The sequence below is a fragment of the Aythya marila genome, assembly GCF_965140915.1.
Source record: "Aythya marila genome assembly, chromosome: 4".
Classification (NCBI taxonomy): Eukaryota; Metazoa; Chordata; class Aves; order Anseriformes; family Anatidae; genus Aythya; species Aythya marila.
This window is the reverse complement of record NC_139045.1, coordinates 53050973-53067780: the sequence shown is the minus strand read 5'-3', so window position 1 is coordinate 53067780 and position 16808 is coordinate 53050973. Positions and strand designations below refer to the sequence as shown.

The following is a 16808-nucleotide window of genomic DNA, read 5'->3' as shown; positions in this document are numbered from 1 at the left end:
TTTGTTTCCACCTACAGTTTCCTATGCTAGAGTGGAGAAGTTCCAGAGCAGCATATCCCTATCAGCTTCTAGAGCTGAACTGTTTTTTTTGTTTTTCCTCTCCTCTTAACACCTGACTTCCAGCAACTGTTGGCCATGTTTAGCCCTGTAACAGGACTGACAGAGCACTGGTGAGGCCAGAACCACAGCTTGAGGGCAGAGCTGAGGGGTGCAAGATGCAAGTAAAAGCAAGAGCAATCCATTTCCTACCACCTTTCTCCACTTGACAATGCACAATGACTGAACCCCAACTCCCACTACTTGCCCGAACCTTGAGTGTCAGTCCATACACGCACACTGCTCATTCCATTGGATTTCAAGCACTGGCCATCACGGAAGGTTCATTTACCCAAAAGGTAAGTACCAGACCAGAACCTCCCTGATCATTTGACTGTTTTACACAATAAAGCAGTCTGTGTGGCAAATGGCACAGGTATTGGAGGTGCACACATCCTTCCATTACCCAAAGTCACAAATTATCACTCAAAATACCCCAGGACAAAACCCCTCTTGAATTCTGTACCTGTCGTACAGAATTCAGGGACTGGTTTAGTGGGACAACTTGAACCTTCTAAAAACAAGGCTTTCGCTGTTTCTTAACACTCTGGTTTAAAGCTACCACTTCCTGGCTTTACATGTCACGAGGATTCCCATCCATCAGCCTTCAGTCTGAACCTTCTGAGCCAAGGCTGCAAACACGTGCACAGCATTGAACTATATTTGCATCACCCTGTGATAACCTGCTTCTCCAGAAGACAGACCTTGAGCAGGTTCTCATCACCACCATCTAGTTCTTAAAAGAAGAGGCCAAGATATGAAACAGGTTTTCTTTTATTAAACCTCTCATCTCGTTCAGTTTTTATATGAGATGCTTCGATCTGGCACTTGCTGATACGCTGTCTCATGGTGGTTTGTTTCGACATTTAGACAACTGCAAATAGAAAGTGAAAAAGCTTTTAGAAAGGCTTCAGCACTGCAAATGTGAAATTGAATGTTTATGGACATATGACAAGTTAATTGATCTTTTTCAAGATAAAAGTTTAAAGCAAGGCAAAAATTAATAGCTCAAAAATGTACTTAACTTTATGCAGAAAAGATTACTTGACAATGAGAAATGGTTCAAAATTGCTTAACAAAGGTAACAAGTCATCCCGTCTCTCAGGAAACTCTGAACAGCACTAAAAATATTTTTTTTCAGTAGCCTGTAAGCACCCAGTATCTGGCTGCCACTAAGATTTAGTTTATGAAAGTGACTTCATGACAATCCTGTCTCCTGCTCAGGTTCAGAAGCCACACAACATTTATTTTAAATACAACTCAGCCTGACTCATCCCACACAAGTATTTCATACCACATATGGAATCATATGTAGCTGAAATGTCTCAAACTAAACTAGTTAAAATTCTTAAATTAACCCCAAATCCCTGAACTCAACTTCAGTAGCAAATGTAAATACACAATGATCAACAGTTCTCTTTGTTACACTGACCTTTGTTTACAAGAATTTATACACAGTACACAGAACACCTCTCTATATAAATTAAATACTATCCGCTTTTTTTTTTTAAATAAAGTCTGTGTCCAACCAGGAAGTCTTCCGCATAAATAGCTGGAAACTGCTTTCATCCCAGGTCAGTTGGTTTTAGTTCCCAATAGCTACCACAACTGGCATTCACAGCACAGAAATACAGCGCCTCCGTTAGATGTTTATCCCTACAGCAGTGTGAAACCAAGTTATTAAGAGATGCAAAGTTATTGCCAAGAAACCTGGTAAAAGTTTTATAAGAGGCCTTACACCACTGCATCTCTACAGGGAACGTGGTTCAGCACTGCCTCACTGAAGCAGATGAGCCCTGTCAAGCTCCCCGATTCAGGCAACCATCTCTAGGCGTTTGCTTCTCAAGCACGCTGCCTCACATCCCTGTTGTCCCCAGCTCCCACATTCCAAAAATCGTAGACTTTAAGAAACAAGCTAAGGCGCCAGCCTTGTCCTCAGAAAGAACTCAATGCACCTGACAAACACAGCATAGTAACTTCCAAATAACACCCATCTCCCTAAAATGACGCCAACCTGTTAGAGTTTTACTCATCTGCCTGCTGTACTGTTCCTTTCTCGGAGACGTAGATACCGTCCAAGAATTTCCTGATATCCTTGTTCTTGACCGTAGTGGCCTGCTGGATCAAGGCAGCTGCAAACAAAGCAAGACCATTAACCTAAAACAAGAGGTCCAGCCTCTCCAGTATTTCAACTAATAAATAGAACTGTCACTTGGAGAAGGGAAATAATAGCTTGAAAAAACTGTCAGGTGATTTAAAAAAAAAAAAAAAAAAAAAAGACATTTCACTGAGCCTAGCTTGGCAACTTCAGGCAGAGACAGTCTCTCACTGCATACTTGTACAAATGAAAAGCTGAAATTTTCTGCCAAAAAAGCAATCAATGTTAACTAGAAGAAAGGTCCTAGAGATTTTTGAGAACATCTCTAAGCTTTAAAAAAGCATAACAACCAATGAAAAGCAAATTACATTGACTATATTTAAAAGAACAAATACACTGAAGTGTCATTTAGCTCAGTATTAGAGAAAAAGGAAAACAAGTTTCTGAAACTGACATCTTCAGGTAACAGTGACGGTACCATTAAATCTCCCCCTGCATCAACTTCACAAACCTGAATTGGAGACCAATTCAATGTCATTTCCTTCAAGGATCAGCTCGTCTTTCTGGGCCTGAGATACTGCACAGGTAACACCTACAGAAAGCAAAACACACAAACCATCCATCAACGGTGAAGACAGCAAAGATGTATTAAGGACTCAGTGCTTGTGTCCTGTCACAATTCATGGATCCAAACAGCATTACTCTAGGTAATAACAAGCTTCAATGACTTAGTTAAAACTGCCCCCCAAAAGCTCTTCCAGGACTGCCCTCTCTCAACAGCTCCAGCACACACAGATGAGCTGCCTTCAATCCAGAACATGACCCGCACCGAGTGATGTTCCTACTGAAGTGTTCCTGCGTTAGGGCATTAATCACCCCCACAGCACATAAACTAGAGGTTTTGCCAGTGTGACATTGTCAGCTAGGTGGTGCCATTTTCCACATTCTTATGCTCACTAAGACAAAACTGGATTCACCCCAAGGAAGAGTCATCAGGAAAAACCCCACCCTCTGACTAGTTCAGCACCACATCACCAGACACACTGGAAGCATTCATGGGGGTAAGCACTGCCATGCTCAAGAATTTAACAGGAAACTTTCACTTGCAAGGAAAGTAACACAAGTAAGACTTCATAGCTTGATCTATTTAATTAACAGATGTTAAGCTAGCATTTTAACTAACACCTATCTTTGAAATAAAAGCCAATTAAAAAAACAAAAAAATTAACATTCCCCTATAAATCAAAGTCACAGCTACTGTAAGTCCCTCCACATCATATCACATCAGACCAATCTCATCCTTTCATTTAAATACACCCTAAATCACCATCTGTCACACCCATACCTTCCTTCATCAGCAGTGGATTACCAGAAAAAACATTTCATCCGGAAAGTATCTCCTACAATCTTAGGGTAACTATGGTTAAGAAATGTTTAGGTTTTTCCCTGAAGAAGTTTAATAAGATACATCAAACATTTTCCCCATCAGACACCTAGCTAAAACTCCAATTATGCAAAACTGGGTAAGATGAAAATTACCACATGTGCTCCTGCCTAATCAAGATACTCGGAACACAGTAACGCTTTAAAGACTAAAAATATGATGTACTGTAAGATCAGTTCATGTACAACATTTGAAACAGAAAGACCAATTTAAAATTGAGCACCAGCAGTTTAATGTCAACTAACACTGTCAAGATTGAATGATGATGACATTAAACTGAGATCCTTCTAACTCCTATTGCAGTTAAGTAGCTTTAAGCTTTCTCCCTAGTAAAGATTTATTAAAAGCAAGTTACAATCATTACTACTGTTCAGATTTATAATTGATAAACTTACCATAACGTTACATATGTTCGGACAGACTGGAAAATTCTGCTTTGACAGTTGCTTGCCATCTCCTGCTGTCCCTGGCAGCACCCAAAGAAGACCATTTGGAAGCCACCCACCCCCATTAGAAATAATTCACCTGCGGGTGCGCTCACCTGGCCTCATGCGCACCCTGCGGATGTACTTCTCTCCCAAGAAGTTTCGGATTTCCACAAGTGAGCCGTTATCCTGGATAACAACGTTGATGGGGAAGTGAGCGTACACAGACCTCATCTTGTAACGGAAGCCCTGGGATAAAGGGCATTGTTAGATACTGAAATCAGAGCACATCCAAGAAAAAATCCCAACAGGTGCGTAATGCTTACTGGATACATTTAGAACAAAATATATCCAAGATAATTTCCTAGTAAAGACAAATTGCTAAGCCCAAGAAACATCCAGAACTTACTGTTCATACTTTTCTCTACCTGCAGAACTTGTTTGAGAGCAAGGGGGGCGGGGGGAAAGAAGCATACGTGCACGGTAATTTCAATACTTATAGGAGCTCGCATGTAAAAGGCTATGACTAGTGTAACAAAAATGACATAGTTCTTCTACCTTCAAATACAACTTACCAGCGTAACACCCTTAATCATGTTCTGTACATGGCTGCAAATTGTGCGAACTGTTGCCAGCTCCTTCCTGTTACCCCACCACTTGTCCACACGCAGCTGGGTTAAGAAAACAAATAACAAACCTTTCAGCTACATTTCACAACTAAAAACACAATTTTGTAACAAATAAAGAGAGAGAAGTCCAAGTTAACTACTGGAAGCGTAGAAGTATTGTTCAATGATTGTTAAATGCCCATCCAGCACACGCCTTATGTCCTAACACCCAGCACACAAAGTTTATCTTCTTTTTGCCCCATTACCAACAAAAGTTCAGAGAAACTAGGAGAGGTAGTGGTTATAAAAAAGCTCTGACCCCTTAGCTGAAGAATGCGATATCCTTCCCAATAGTACACCAGTTGTTCTGGGGTCAGTCACCTCAATGTAATCTATCAACTTCTTAATAATGCACTGCTTAAGGACCCGGTGTTTTTATGATCCAGCAGATACTTGTCAATAAGTTACTGAAATCACCCACTCCTCCCCTTTTTTCTTAAATCCTTCAGATGATAGAAAAATATTATGCACCTATGTGGAAAACATCAGCTCTCCGAATATAACTTGCCAACTCTGAAAACTTAAATACAGAGAACTAATTTTATCTCGTTTAAACAAAACAGCTTAAAAAACAGCATAGAACAGGCAACCCTTTGCTTGGTGATTATAACTGCAGTGATGAAGGAAATCAACCAACAACGTCATTCCAAAACATGACAGAACTTCAGGCCTGTCATGGAGCCTGAGTGGGCCGGTGTTCCACAACTCCATTTTCTTTCAGGAAGCACAAAAATAAGCACTCAGCGATTTACTTGCAGCACAAAAGATTTATTACCAGCTCCCACCTTCTCTCTACGGGCTCAAGTTAATCCCTCACCTTCTTGCGTTTCTTCCCCAGCAGCGACAGCTCCACGTTGATGTGGTTGAAATCCCTCCGCAGGGTTCCCCGGGGCCCCTTGACGATGACGGTGCGGCCCTTCAGCGACACGCTGACTACGAACCGAACACAGAGGCGCGTTAGGCGGCGGCGGGGCCGCTTCCCGCGGGCTTCCCGCACGCGGCCCTACCTTGGTCGGGGATGTCAACGGTCTGGTTGCTGAGGATGGTCTTCATCCTAGGGGCGACAACCACAAGGCGTTGGCAGCCGCGCGGCCGAGCCCCCTGCCGCCCCCCTCCCCCCCACAGCTACGGGCGCCCCCCCCCAGGCCGGGGCTAGGCCGCGGTGAGGCCTCCACCAGGAGGGGGGGGGAGTAAAGGAGGCGCCATCGGGGCGGCTCCCGGCCGGCAGCGCCCCATCAAAGCGCCGCGATGGCGGCCGGCGCCGCCCCGGGGATCTGCCCGCACCCCCCCCGGGGCGCTGCGGGGGCCGCCCGCGGCGGATGGCGGCGGATGCGGGGCGGCGGCGGGTGCGGGATGGCGGCCGCGGGCTCCTCCTCACCTGGCGGCGCGCGGGGCGGAAAGAGGCTGCGCGTGACGTCATCGCGCACTTATACCCCCCTCGGCCTGCTGACGTCATCAGCGGGAGGCAGGCAGGAGCGAGCGAGGCTCGCTGCGCGCCAACGGGCGCGGGGAGCCGAGCGCCGAGCGCATCGAGCGGGGGAGCTGTGAGGGGGGGGCGCCGCCGCCGCCATGGCGCTGCTGCTGCTGAGGCACCGCGCCCGGGTGAGGGGGAGCCCCGCGGGGTGGGGGGGGTGTTATGGGCCCGGGGGGGGCCGAATGGGGGTGTTTGTAACCGGTGCGTTTGTAATTGCGTAGATTCTGAGGTTCTGCCTTGTTCTATTAAGGTGTCGGCGAGGCACGCGTGTGCCCGGTGCGGGACGGCGGGCTCCCTGCCCGAGGAGAAGAAGGAATCGCTGCGGAGCGGCCCGGGCCTGCGGGACTTCGTCTGCGGAGAGCTGGCCGACAGGAGCGCCTGGGCCGGGTATGCGGGAGCCCTGAAGCGCCAGAAGGGCGAGAGGTAAGTGTCAGGCAATTCTAGGCAGCTGCGGGGGCACCCCTGCGGTGCCTCGCCTGCTCAATGCGAATACAGAGCACACACAACGCGCTTCCATTGAATTATCTCCTCAAAGTGCTCGCCAGTCTGATTTCTGAAGGAAAAAACACGGTATTCGCTTTAAATACACACCAAAACGGTAAGGCACTGTGGTATTTTTCTCACCTGAGTGCTTGCGCCATACCCTGTATCTAACTATAAGCAGGCGTCAATGAAGTGGTAAAAAAAACTATAACCAGTATTGAAAAATTAATGCAGAGTAAATTTTTAAATGCTTAGAACATATATCTAGTTAGCAGTTTGATCAGACTTTGTGACAGGCATGCAACGTACACCACCATGAATTACTGCGTTCCCCACTGTGAAATCCCCCTGCTCCTGCTAACAGCTTTAAACCTCCCAATGAGCACAAACTCCCAATTTTGAGTATTGGGATGCTAATAAGCATGGAAGACAGAAGTCTGTTGTGACTATGTGTGATCTTAACATTGGTCACTGAGCTGTGTCAATATCCAAGAAACCTTTCCTCATCGTGATATGTAACAAGTTGACATAGATCTAAGAAATTAATGGAAACTTATGTAAATATCTTATTAATTCTGTTTGCTTGATTTCTTTTTCAGGCTGCAGCTTCCACCATGGCTGAAAACAAAGATTCCCATGGGAAAGAATTACAATAAACTAAAGAATACCTTGAGAAGCTTAAATCTTCACACGGTAAGTCTAGTACTAACTAAATTTTCTGGTAGAAATGAGGCATTTTTTAATGACACAGAGTTATTTTTTTGTGGAAGACAGGTAGAAATTATGTCTTGCATGGTCTTTGATGCTGAAACCAAGCCCAAAGCTGGTCCTTTTTGACTGGTGAATTTTACCCTTAATTAAAAATAAAATCCTCTAGAGAATTTCATGTTTTTATGCTATGATTTAAAATATTAGAGTTTACTACTTGCATCACCAATGAGATCAGAAGATGCTGTGTGTGACTGTTTTTAATGGAAATACTATTTCAGAGATATGTAACTGGTTTGTAAGAAAAGACATTCTAGAAATACCCATTTCATGAAATATATGTTCAAGATGATAAAAAGTGGTGGGTTTGCATGGAGGGCTTTTTTTCAGAGTAAGATCACACTTTGATGTATCAGAGATCTTGTGAATATTGAATCTTGTGCAATTGGTAAATTTAAAATATTAATGACACTGTGCTAATTAGTAAGGCAGTTACTTGGCTGAGGAATTTTTGAAATTGTGATGGAGGAAAGGAATGGAAATGGATGTAATGCACCAATGATTGTCTTTCTAGCAATTCTGCTGCTTCAGTAACGGTGTGTAACTCTGTTAAATCTCATTTATCACAGAAGGACTTGGGTTTGGTTTGTAGGCTACTGTTGAAATACACATTGCAGGACTGTCTGTTTAACCTCAGGTGTGTGAGGAAGCGCGTTGTCCCAACATCGGAGAATGCTGGGGAGGTGGCGAACATGCTACAGCTACGGCTACTATTATGGTAAGCTGTTAACTGTTTCTGAAGTGGTTTATTGCTGTTTGAGCTGAGTGTTGTATCTCTGACAATATGCTACAATCTCTGCTACAGTGTTTTGGGTCTGTTATATGAAATTTAAGGTATGTCACTGTCCTTATTGTTTCCCTTATTAGTGGGATTTGTCTGCTTTAGCACGTGCAGCTCATTCTCGGCTGAACAGTAGTGATGTGTGACATGTCAATGTAGGGATGCCTTTCTTATTTCAGCTGATGGGTGACACGTGCACCAGAGGTTGCAGATTTTGCTCAGTAAAGACAGCAAGAAATCCACCTCCACTGGATCCCGAGGAGCCTTACAACACAGCTAAAGCTATTGCTGAGTGGGGCTTGGACTACGTTGTATTGACATCCGTGGACAGAGATGGTTAGTACATTGTCATAACATCTTCCAGTGTAAGCTCTCATATGCGTTACATGGGGTACAGACAGACCTTGATAAACACTTACTCCTCAGCGCAGTTGTTGAGGATTCCTATTTTAAAGGAGTCAACAATCTGAACCTCTTCTGGTGCTACTTGAAGATGTTGCCTTGTGTTCTACCACTCACCATCTGAGAAAGGAGACTGACACCCTCCTTTTAGGTAGTTGTAGAGAGCAACAAGGTCTAGACATTAAAAATACTACAATATTTTATTAAATATTTTATAACTACTTTATTTTTTTGCAAAGTACAAACATGTACGCTGTTTTCTGTTACTTAATGAAAAAAAATCCACATTCATACAGAATAATATTACAGAACTTCTTCCCATCAGCTAAACCTAGAATAAATTATTCTTAACAATACTGAAAGTTGCTTTTTTTTTTTTCTGTGGTTGTAGTAGCTCGTTTGTGGTGACACCACATAGGTGGGCAAAACTGTTGCAAAGACTCTTCAGTGTACTTCAGTTGAAAATCTAGTAGCTTCAAAGTAGCTTACAATAAAAGAGCAATAATACTTAGTTGGAAATCTTTTTTTTTTGTAAGTCTGTTTGTAAGATCAAAAACATAAATGGTTCAAGTCATTTTGTGCTTAGGCTGACAGGGCACCCACAAAGCCAAGTAAATTCAGAGTAAATGTTTGAAGTCTGCCCTAAATGATCTGTGTCTGTGTGCAGAATGAGGTTTGGTAGAATATCTGTTATAAACTTTTGGCGTAAGCAGTAAGATAAGCCTGGTGTTTCAGCTTTTGACCAAGAACTGCTGCTTTATTTGTTTGTATTTAAATGTGACTCTGCATTTTTCGTGGCACTGCTAATAAGTGGATACATTTCTTGAACAGAAAGCTTAACTGAGTAATTGAAATGCTTCTAGATATGCCTGATGGTGGAGCAGAACACTTTGCCAAGACAGTCTCTCATCTGAAAGAAAGGTATATTAATAATGTATTACTATTACTATTAAACCTTTAGAGAGTTTTATGGCATGTAGGTCAAAATTAGCTTCAGATGAATTATTTCAGGGACCACACATGTACAAAAGTCTGCCTTTGGCCTGCTTGTATACCTTTTTCCCCTGTTTTTCATCTTTCTGGTGTAAAGGTCCCAATGTATGGCCCCAATTTTAATACATTTCCAATTTGGATTTATTTAAAGCTATGCTCTGGATTATTTCTTTAACCGTGTGTCAGGCCAGGAATATATCTCCTCTGTATATTGAAGCTACGATATTAAAATAATATTGAAAACCTTGTTAAGTTAACCTGCAAGTGACAAAAAAATCACGTACAGACCGTAAGCGTGATTGTTTAAGAGACTGCAAGAATGACTTTTATATAATTTGACTTTCATTCTGTGTTAGCTCACATCAGTAAAATTGGAAATTAAACACATTGTTCTGTTTGAACTATAATATTATTAAAGAGCAATAACCCTTAGTATTTGCAGAAATCTCTTGTTTTAGCAATGTATCCTGAATTAACTTTGCTTTTCTTATCAGAGCATCGTTAATTCAGGTTTTTGTTCTGTTTTTGCTGTATTGGGCTTTTTAGCAACAGAGATACGAATCCCATAGATTTGTTCATTTTCTATCTCTCTTTCAGGAATTCAAAAATTCTAGTGGAATGCCTAACTCCTGATTTTCGAGGGGACCTCAAAGCTGTGGAGAAAGTGGCGTTATCAGGACTAGATGTGTATGCTCACAATGTGGAAACGGTTCCAGAATTACAAAGGTGAGCAAAAGTAGTATATATAAATGGAAGTAGAAGACTGTATAAAAACAAAAGGGATTTCGTAAAAGGGATTCTTTGTGAGAGAGAGTCAGAGCTAATTTTTTTAATTGTCATTAAGGCTTTGGCTGTCGGTTCCTTACATTCCATTCACAAGTGGTACTGACTCCCCTACATTTTCCTGTCTTGTATAACCTGCCAATGGAAAAAATGTTACATATCCGTCTACCCTGGGGTTTTATGTAGGCTTTTCAAGGGAAAGGATTGTCCTAAAAGTAAGAAATCATATTTTGTGAGGTACTCTACTTGCAGAACTTTCTCAGTAAGTGTTTTTACCTAACTCTAGCCTACACGCAGGATTTTTTAGGATGGAAACGTGCTTGCTTTGTTTGTGTCACTCTTTAGCGCGTTGGTTTTCTGGAGTTGTAAGGGCACGTCCTGATCATCATCACACCTCAGCATGAGAAAAATTTTGACAAAGCCGGGAAATTCTCGAAAACTAGCCCAACGTGAGGCGTCAGCCCTCATCCCTGACACGGCACAGGGACTAACTCCCAGCCCCAGGCTGGGCAGGCTGAGGAAGGAGCCGCTGAAGCGGCCACCGGAGCCCCCAGCCCAGCCCTGCCCTGCCGGGGGTCGCCTCAGGGCGCGGGGCGCGCTGAGGAGCGGAGCGGGGCCGGGCCGGGCCGCGCCGGGCGGCGAAATGGCGGGGTCCGGGCGCAGCTCCCGGCGTGCCCCGGGCTCGGCGGCGCCTCCCTGCAGCCGCCAGAGGGCGCCGGCCCCGCGCCGCGCTCCTGAGGCGCCCGGGGGCCGTGAGGGGACCCGCCCGGCCCGGCCCGGCCCCACAGCGACCCGAGGGGCCCCCGGGGCTCCGAGAGGCTCCAGGGGGGCACGGAGAGGCCCCGCTGGGCCCCCTCGCTGCGCCCTGCCGGCCCGCGGAGCCTCGCCCTCAGCAGGGGTTGTCAGCTGGGGTCAGACCCCTGCGTCGAAACCTCTGAACTCTCTCTTTTTCTACATGGAATTCAGCAGGATTAAGCTGTCTCGGCATGTCTGAGTTACCTGCCTTCTTCCTCTCTCTTTTTCTTCTTTTTCCTTGCGCTGGAAATGCCAAAAAGGAAGGTTCGCGACCCCCGAGCCAACTTTGAGCAATCATTGTGTGTGCTGAAGCACGCCAAAAAGGTGCAGCCTGGGGTTATCTCGAAAACCTCCATCATGCTGGGGCTGGGCGAGACGGACGAGCAGGTGTACACGACGATGAAACGTGAGTGGGGGCCGAAACGCACGTTAACGTGGATGAACCTTATTCCATTGGAGAACTGCTGTGAGCATCCTCGCAAAACAGTTTCCTGGAGGAAATGCTTTCAAGGCTTTATGGGGAAAAAATGTTTGGTTTAAAAAGACCAAACTTCTGAATTATTTCGCTTTCACGTGGCTGTCAGATTTTTAGAAACAGTTTGACACGTAGATCCATTCCCTGTTGATGTCAGTGGCAATTATAACTCTCTTTCTGCGACTATTTTAACATCCATAGTCCTTGCAGTAATCAAGCAATCGGCTTGCAACATAGTTGCTTTAGTGCACATTTCTTTTAGAAACGAAAGACATTATTGTTTAGTTTGGCTTACTTAGTTGTTAAAAAAAAAAAAAAAAGGCTATCCTTGGAGTTGTAGCATATTTTTTTCAATCTATTTTTAATAGGAGAAAAGTTCACAGTGGCAAGTGAATACAATGCACTTTTAAGAAGAAATGCTTTAATTATATAACATTTCTCCTCCATCCAGCTGAAAGAATGCCTACCTGGTACTTTCTTTTGTGTACAATAACCCATAGTTGGAATGCAGTGATACAGTCTATTTTTTCTACACCTATCCTACAGTCTGGACCATAGATACAGTGAAAAGCAGTAAAATAAAAAAGAGCGTGTCATCTCTGCAGTGAGATGAGTGACTGCAGTGCAGAGTGATGATGTTCTCCCTGGCTCTGAGCAACATCGGGTCTTGCAGGAGCCGGGGTTGCAGAATGCAGTGCGTGGCTACTGCTCATGGAGACTGCAGGACATAACCCCCCAAGATGCTGCAGGGTGACCCTGGTTCAGCCTTGCGAGTGTGGGGTGTTTTCCAGCTGCTGACAATCCCTTTTGCCACTAACAAGGAATTTTCTTTTCACAGTATTGCGTGAAGCAGACGTGGATTGTTTGACCCTAGGACAATACATGCAACCAACAAAACGTCACCTAAAGGTAAACATGCCTTTAATTTACAGGCAGTGTTTTGGTCTGTACCTTGCAGTAAAGTTTCCTCTTTCTGCAGTGGGGTTTGATGTGCAGCCTTAACTGTGGATGTTGGGAAAAATTTCATTCTTCGCTGAAGTTGATTTTCATCTGTTATGGGCCCCTTGCTAGAAATGACTTCAACTGTCTAATCCTTTCCGTCTCCTGCAGACTGCACATTGCTACTTGCTACTATTAGCTGGGGAGACAGCTGGAGCTGAGGCATGATTCTGCAGAACAAGAGCCTCAGTGTATGCCTCCAACGTAATGGCTCAAGCCAGCTCTCATTCGCTGCCTCATAGGCTGTCCCGTAATGGTGCCACTTCAGCTGTGAAAATTACCATTTTCTCCTTCTGTAATCTGTCCAGAGCCAGGGTCTTTGTTCCGTTCCACTGAAATAACTGTTAGTGAAGAGATTTGTAGGATTATTCTGGGGTGCTTTTTTTGTTTGTTTCTCTTGTGGTTTTTTCTTTTTTTTTGCAAACTTAGGACAAAAAAAGGTTTGTGCAAAAGGACCATTCAAAAACAGTAAAGAAAATGAAGCAACAACTAAAATTACATTCTAAACTTTGAAGCTATATCTGAAAAGCAAATAAAATACATTCTTTGGGTAAAAATCAGAGAGGAAAATAGTTTTCATGACTTGACTTGAAAGTTTTGGAATGTAATGTTTTGAACTTGAGATATTACAGTTTCATGTCATTACGTGCTGTCTATATTTTTCTTTTATATTAAGACCTGATCAACGTGAATTCTTTTTACCTAGGTTGAGGAGTATGTAACTCCTGAAAAATTTAAATACTGGGAAAAAGTAGGAAACGAGCTTGGATTCCATTACACAGCCAGTGGGCCTTTAGTGCGTTCCTCCTATAAAGCAGGTAAATTACTACAAAGCGTTTGATTATTTGGGACATGACTTTTTGTATAACAATTAAAAGTGTGAAGTAATAGGCAACAAAGCTCACTTTTGCACAAGGGCAACTTCTCTAGTCATCCTTTGGTTTTTATTATTTACACTTCCTGCCTTCTGCACTTCATTTAAGTGCATCGGTGTGGCACTACCCTGTATTCATACAATAGCTTAATGCAGGAGACAGGATCCCTTTAGAGGGGGCACCAACTTCAAGGTTTCCGTTACATTCTGCCTCTTAAACACTTCAGGGCTTAAGGGGGCTCTTCGTGATACAATTTTGTTTCTGTTGGCAGAATTTATTTGCAGTGCCCTAGAAATAATTAGCCGCACTTACGGCAGTGCGTTTTCTGACAAAGCACTGGGTGCTAAGTAGCAGCTGATCTTACTGAACGGTTGTGCAGGTCCAGCGTCCTGCCTTTTCCTAAGGAGAGAGCAGGGAATAATCATCTAGGGGCACCCTGCTTCTCAGACGATTTTAATGCCAATTCAAACAAGATTTTTAGCAGCTTTCACTACAGGTTGCTGATGCTTTATAAAATAGGAATTAATTTTTAATTAAATCAATTCACCTTGGCCTGTTTGAAAGCACAGAGCAGCAGAGCTTGTCCATAAAATGGGGCACGAAGAAAATTAGGATTTTTAGGGGGTGGAAGGTATTGCTTGTTGGATTATGGGTTTGGGTTTTCTTACATCCCTGCTGCACATATTGAAAGCAGCGTTGTGTAGAATATAATTGCTACAGAATAGTGGTAAGAGCAATTGTATTGTAGAATACAATACTCATTAAGTAAGAATGTGTATTCTTTTGCTTTATTTCATGGAAACACATAAAAATCACTTTGGGTGCTTTTTCTTTTTCCCCTTTGACTAGGTGAATTCTTCTTGAAGAACTTAGTAGAAAAAAGAAAGACAAAAGTCATCTGAAAATGAGAGTGAACCTATTTAAAGCAGTCAGTTTTAAGGATCCTTTTTTCAGCTTGTAATTACACTCAGTTCCAGAAATACAGAAGACCAGATGGTGGAGGCATGAATAAGCTTACTATCCTTCTAGAACACTTCCCTCTCGCCAAAACACTTAACGTTATTTTACCGAATTCCTCCTGGCAGTGCTACAACTACATAGTACTGGTGTTCGGTAACAAGTCAGAAGACAGAACTGCTTCTGAAAGAGCAAAGGAACTGAGGCGGAGGAAACATAAGCTGAAATAATCAGACAGGTTTAAATAAACAGGTGTGATAGTACCATCAATATTGCTGCAATTAGATCCTTGTTAAGATGCTAATAACGGGTAATTCAGAAGGTACCAATCTCTTGACATATCCTACTATTATGCAATGCAAGCTTGCAGGGACTCGGGGAAATAAAGAGGTGTATATGTCAAAGGACCACATAGGGCTATGGTTAGCCACACCAGAGGAAGTACTGTTAATGATCTTGCAAGAAGTGGTGTCTCTTATCTGTATCTTACAAAAATTAACTGTGCCCTTCTGCTAGCTAATGCTCTTCATCTGTACAGAACCGTGGGTGTTCCGTGCTGTGTTTGTATGCCATAGGTATTGTCTGAGCACTGAAGATTTCAGTACTCAGCCTAAGACCAGGGAGGTGTTGTTTGATTGGTGTGGTTACCTGCCCCTTAGAGGCCTGATCAGGCTGTTAAATCTGAACAGAGATGTGGATGAAATGTACTAAGCTCAAGTGAAATTAAAGCATGCCTTATGGTAAACTAGCAGTTGTAAGTTTTTCTCTTTTCAGTCATGATAGCTTTGCCCTAATAATTCTCCATTGTCTGCTCTGAACACTAGATAGCTCTTGAATTGGTTTAAGCTTTTTTCTTCATGAAATTGTTTGGGAAATGTTCCAGGAATGGGTTGTCTAGTTCCAAACCCTCCTCGTTGAAGTAATCCTGTAGCTGGCTGCAATACTTTTGTTTGCTGCTGTGGTCTAGAGGAAGGAGAGTGGACCCTCTCCACACAGCAAGATGTTAGAAGGATGAGAGCTAATTAGCAACTTAATAGAATAACAGAAACTTGGTATTGTCACAAACAACAGAAGTCAAGTTATACCACAGAGGTCAGTGCTGCACAATTAACTCCTCACAAAATTAAGTAGAGCAGTATTAAAGCATTATGGAGACAAACAGTCTTTAGGCAGTATTAATTAAACAATATAATGGTAGCGTAAATTAAGGGGAGACATACCTGGGTCATAAAGAACGTAGTAATAGCTACATGTTGTAATGGCAAAAAATGTGAATTATAATAAACTGCCTGCCCGTTAGTCTTGGAAAGACCAAGCACACTATGAGCCTGGCCAGCTGAAATACACCAACTACCAGAGCAGGGGAAGGTTATCACTGGGGTAAGGAAACTGAATACTCCATCCACACCACCAGGATACCCACATTTAACAGCTGCCAGCCTTTAGTAGAGGTCCTGCTGTGAATAATGTTGTTGGCTTGCCTATAGAGCACATTTAAGAGAATTTCTGTAGCTTTTGTCAACTTAGTACTCTTTCAGCATATTGACACCAGAAAAATAGAAAAAGGAAATCTGAGCCACACAGCTATTTTAAAGCTGATAAGAGGACATGGCACAATAATTATCCATGACTTTTTTTTTTCCCCTAGTGAGAGAAATAATGCTTCTCTAAACCCAGTAATGTTATTTCATGTTAGAAATATTTTATGAACTGCCCATGGGCGGTTCAGATGATCTCATGCTTTTACACATCTGTCTGACAGGAAGCAGCAAGATACACAAGCTATGTAAACTATTTTCTCTATTTTCTAATGTTTTCCTATGGTTTCTATAGAAAGCAGATCCGTTTTGACTTTATAAGTGAGTATACAAAACAGAAAAAATATAATTAGTCTTTAAAACCTCTGACAACTTGTGCAATAGAAATGACGAGTCTTAGAATTATTTTCCTAGTCGAGAAACTGGTTTTACAACCATCTTTCTTCTCTATTGTCCATTTTTTTCTATAACTACATATTTAAAGGCACCAAATATTCCAAGAACTCACAACTCTTCCAATTTTGTTTCTGATGAAGTTTCATGGTTAGTGACATTTTCTTTCAGTATGTCACTCTCTTCCTTCTGTCAGCGTTTCACAAAACAGCCATAAAGTATTATAACAACAATAATTTTCCTCACAAGCAGGAAAATAAACACTTTTGGGAATATGATCTCAAATCGACACAGATTCTTTAAGAGAACAGCTTTTTTTTTTAGCATCATTATATCAGTCTACTACAATGTGTGAAGCATA

The 16808-nt window shown here is 42.7% G+C and overlaps 2 protein-coding genes across 2 annotated transcripts; one reads left to right on the top strand and one right to left on the bottom strand.

Moving 5' to 3' along the window:
- Positions 1-852: 852 nt before the first annotated feature.
- On the bottom strand, positions 853-6133 carry RPL9 (ribosomal protein L9). Its single transcript, XM_082760195.1, has 8 exons — positions 6110-6133; positions 5739-5785; positions 5549-5664; positions 4639-4734; positions 4180-4312; positions 2706-2786; positions 2111-2228; positions 853-970 (listed from the first exon to the last, which is right to left on the bottom strand). The coding sequence occupies exons 2-7, from the start codon at positions 5782-5784 to the stop codon at positions 2122-2124; spliced, it is 579 nt and encodes a 192-aa protein (XP_082616321.1). The 5' UTR covers position 5785; positions 6110-6133; the 3' UTR covers positions 853-970; positions 2111-2121.
- An 82-nt stretch (positions 6134-6215) lies between these two features.
- LIAS (lipoic acid synthetase) lies at positions 6216-15251 on the top strand. Its single transcript, XM_082758710.1, has 11 exons — positions 6216-6333; positions 6456-6628; positions 7288-7381; positions 8094-8174; positions 8417-8573; positions 9503-9560; positions 10230-10358; positions 11471-11616; positions 12524-12594; positions 13391-13502; positions 14409-15251. The coding sequence occupies exons 1-11, from the start codon at positions 6301-6303 to the stop codon at positions 14459-14461; spliced, it is 1107 nt and encodes a 368-aa protein (XP_082614836.1). The 5' UTR covers positions 6216-6300; the 3' UTR covers positions 14462-15251.
- The last annotated feature ends 1557 nt before the right edge of the window (positions 15252-16808 follow it).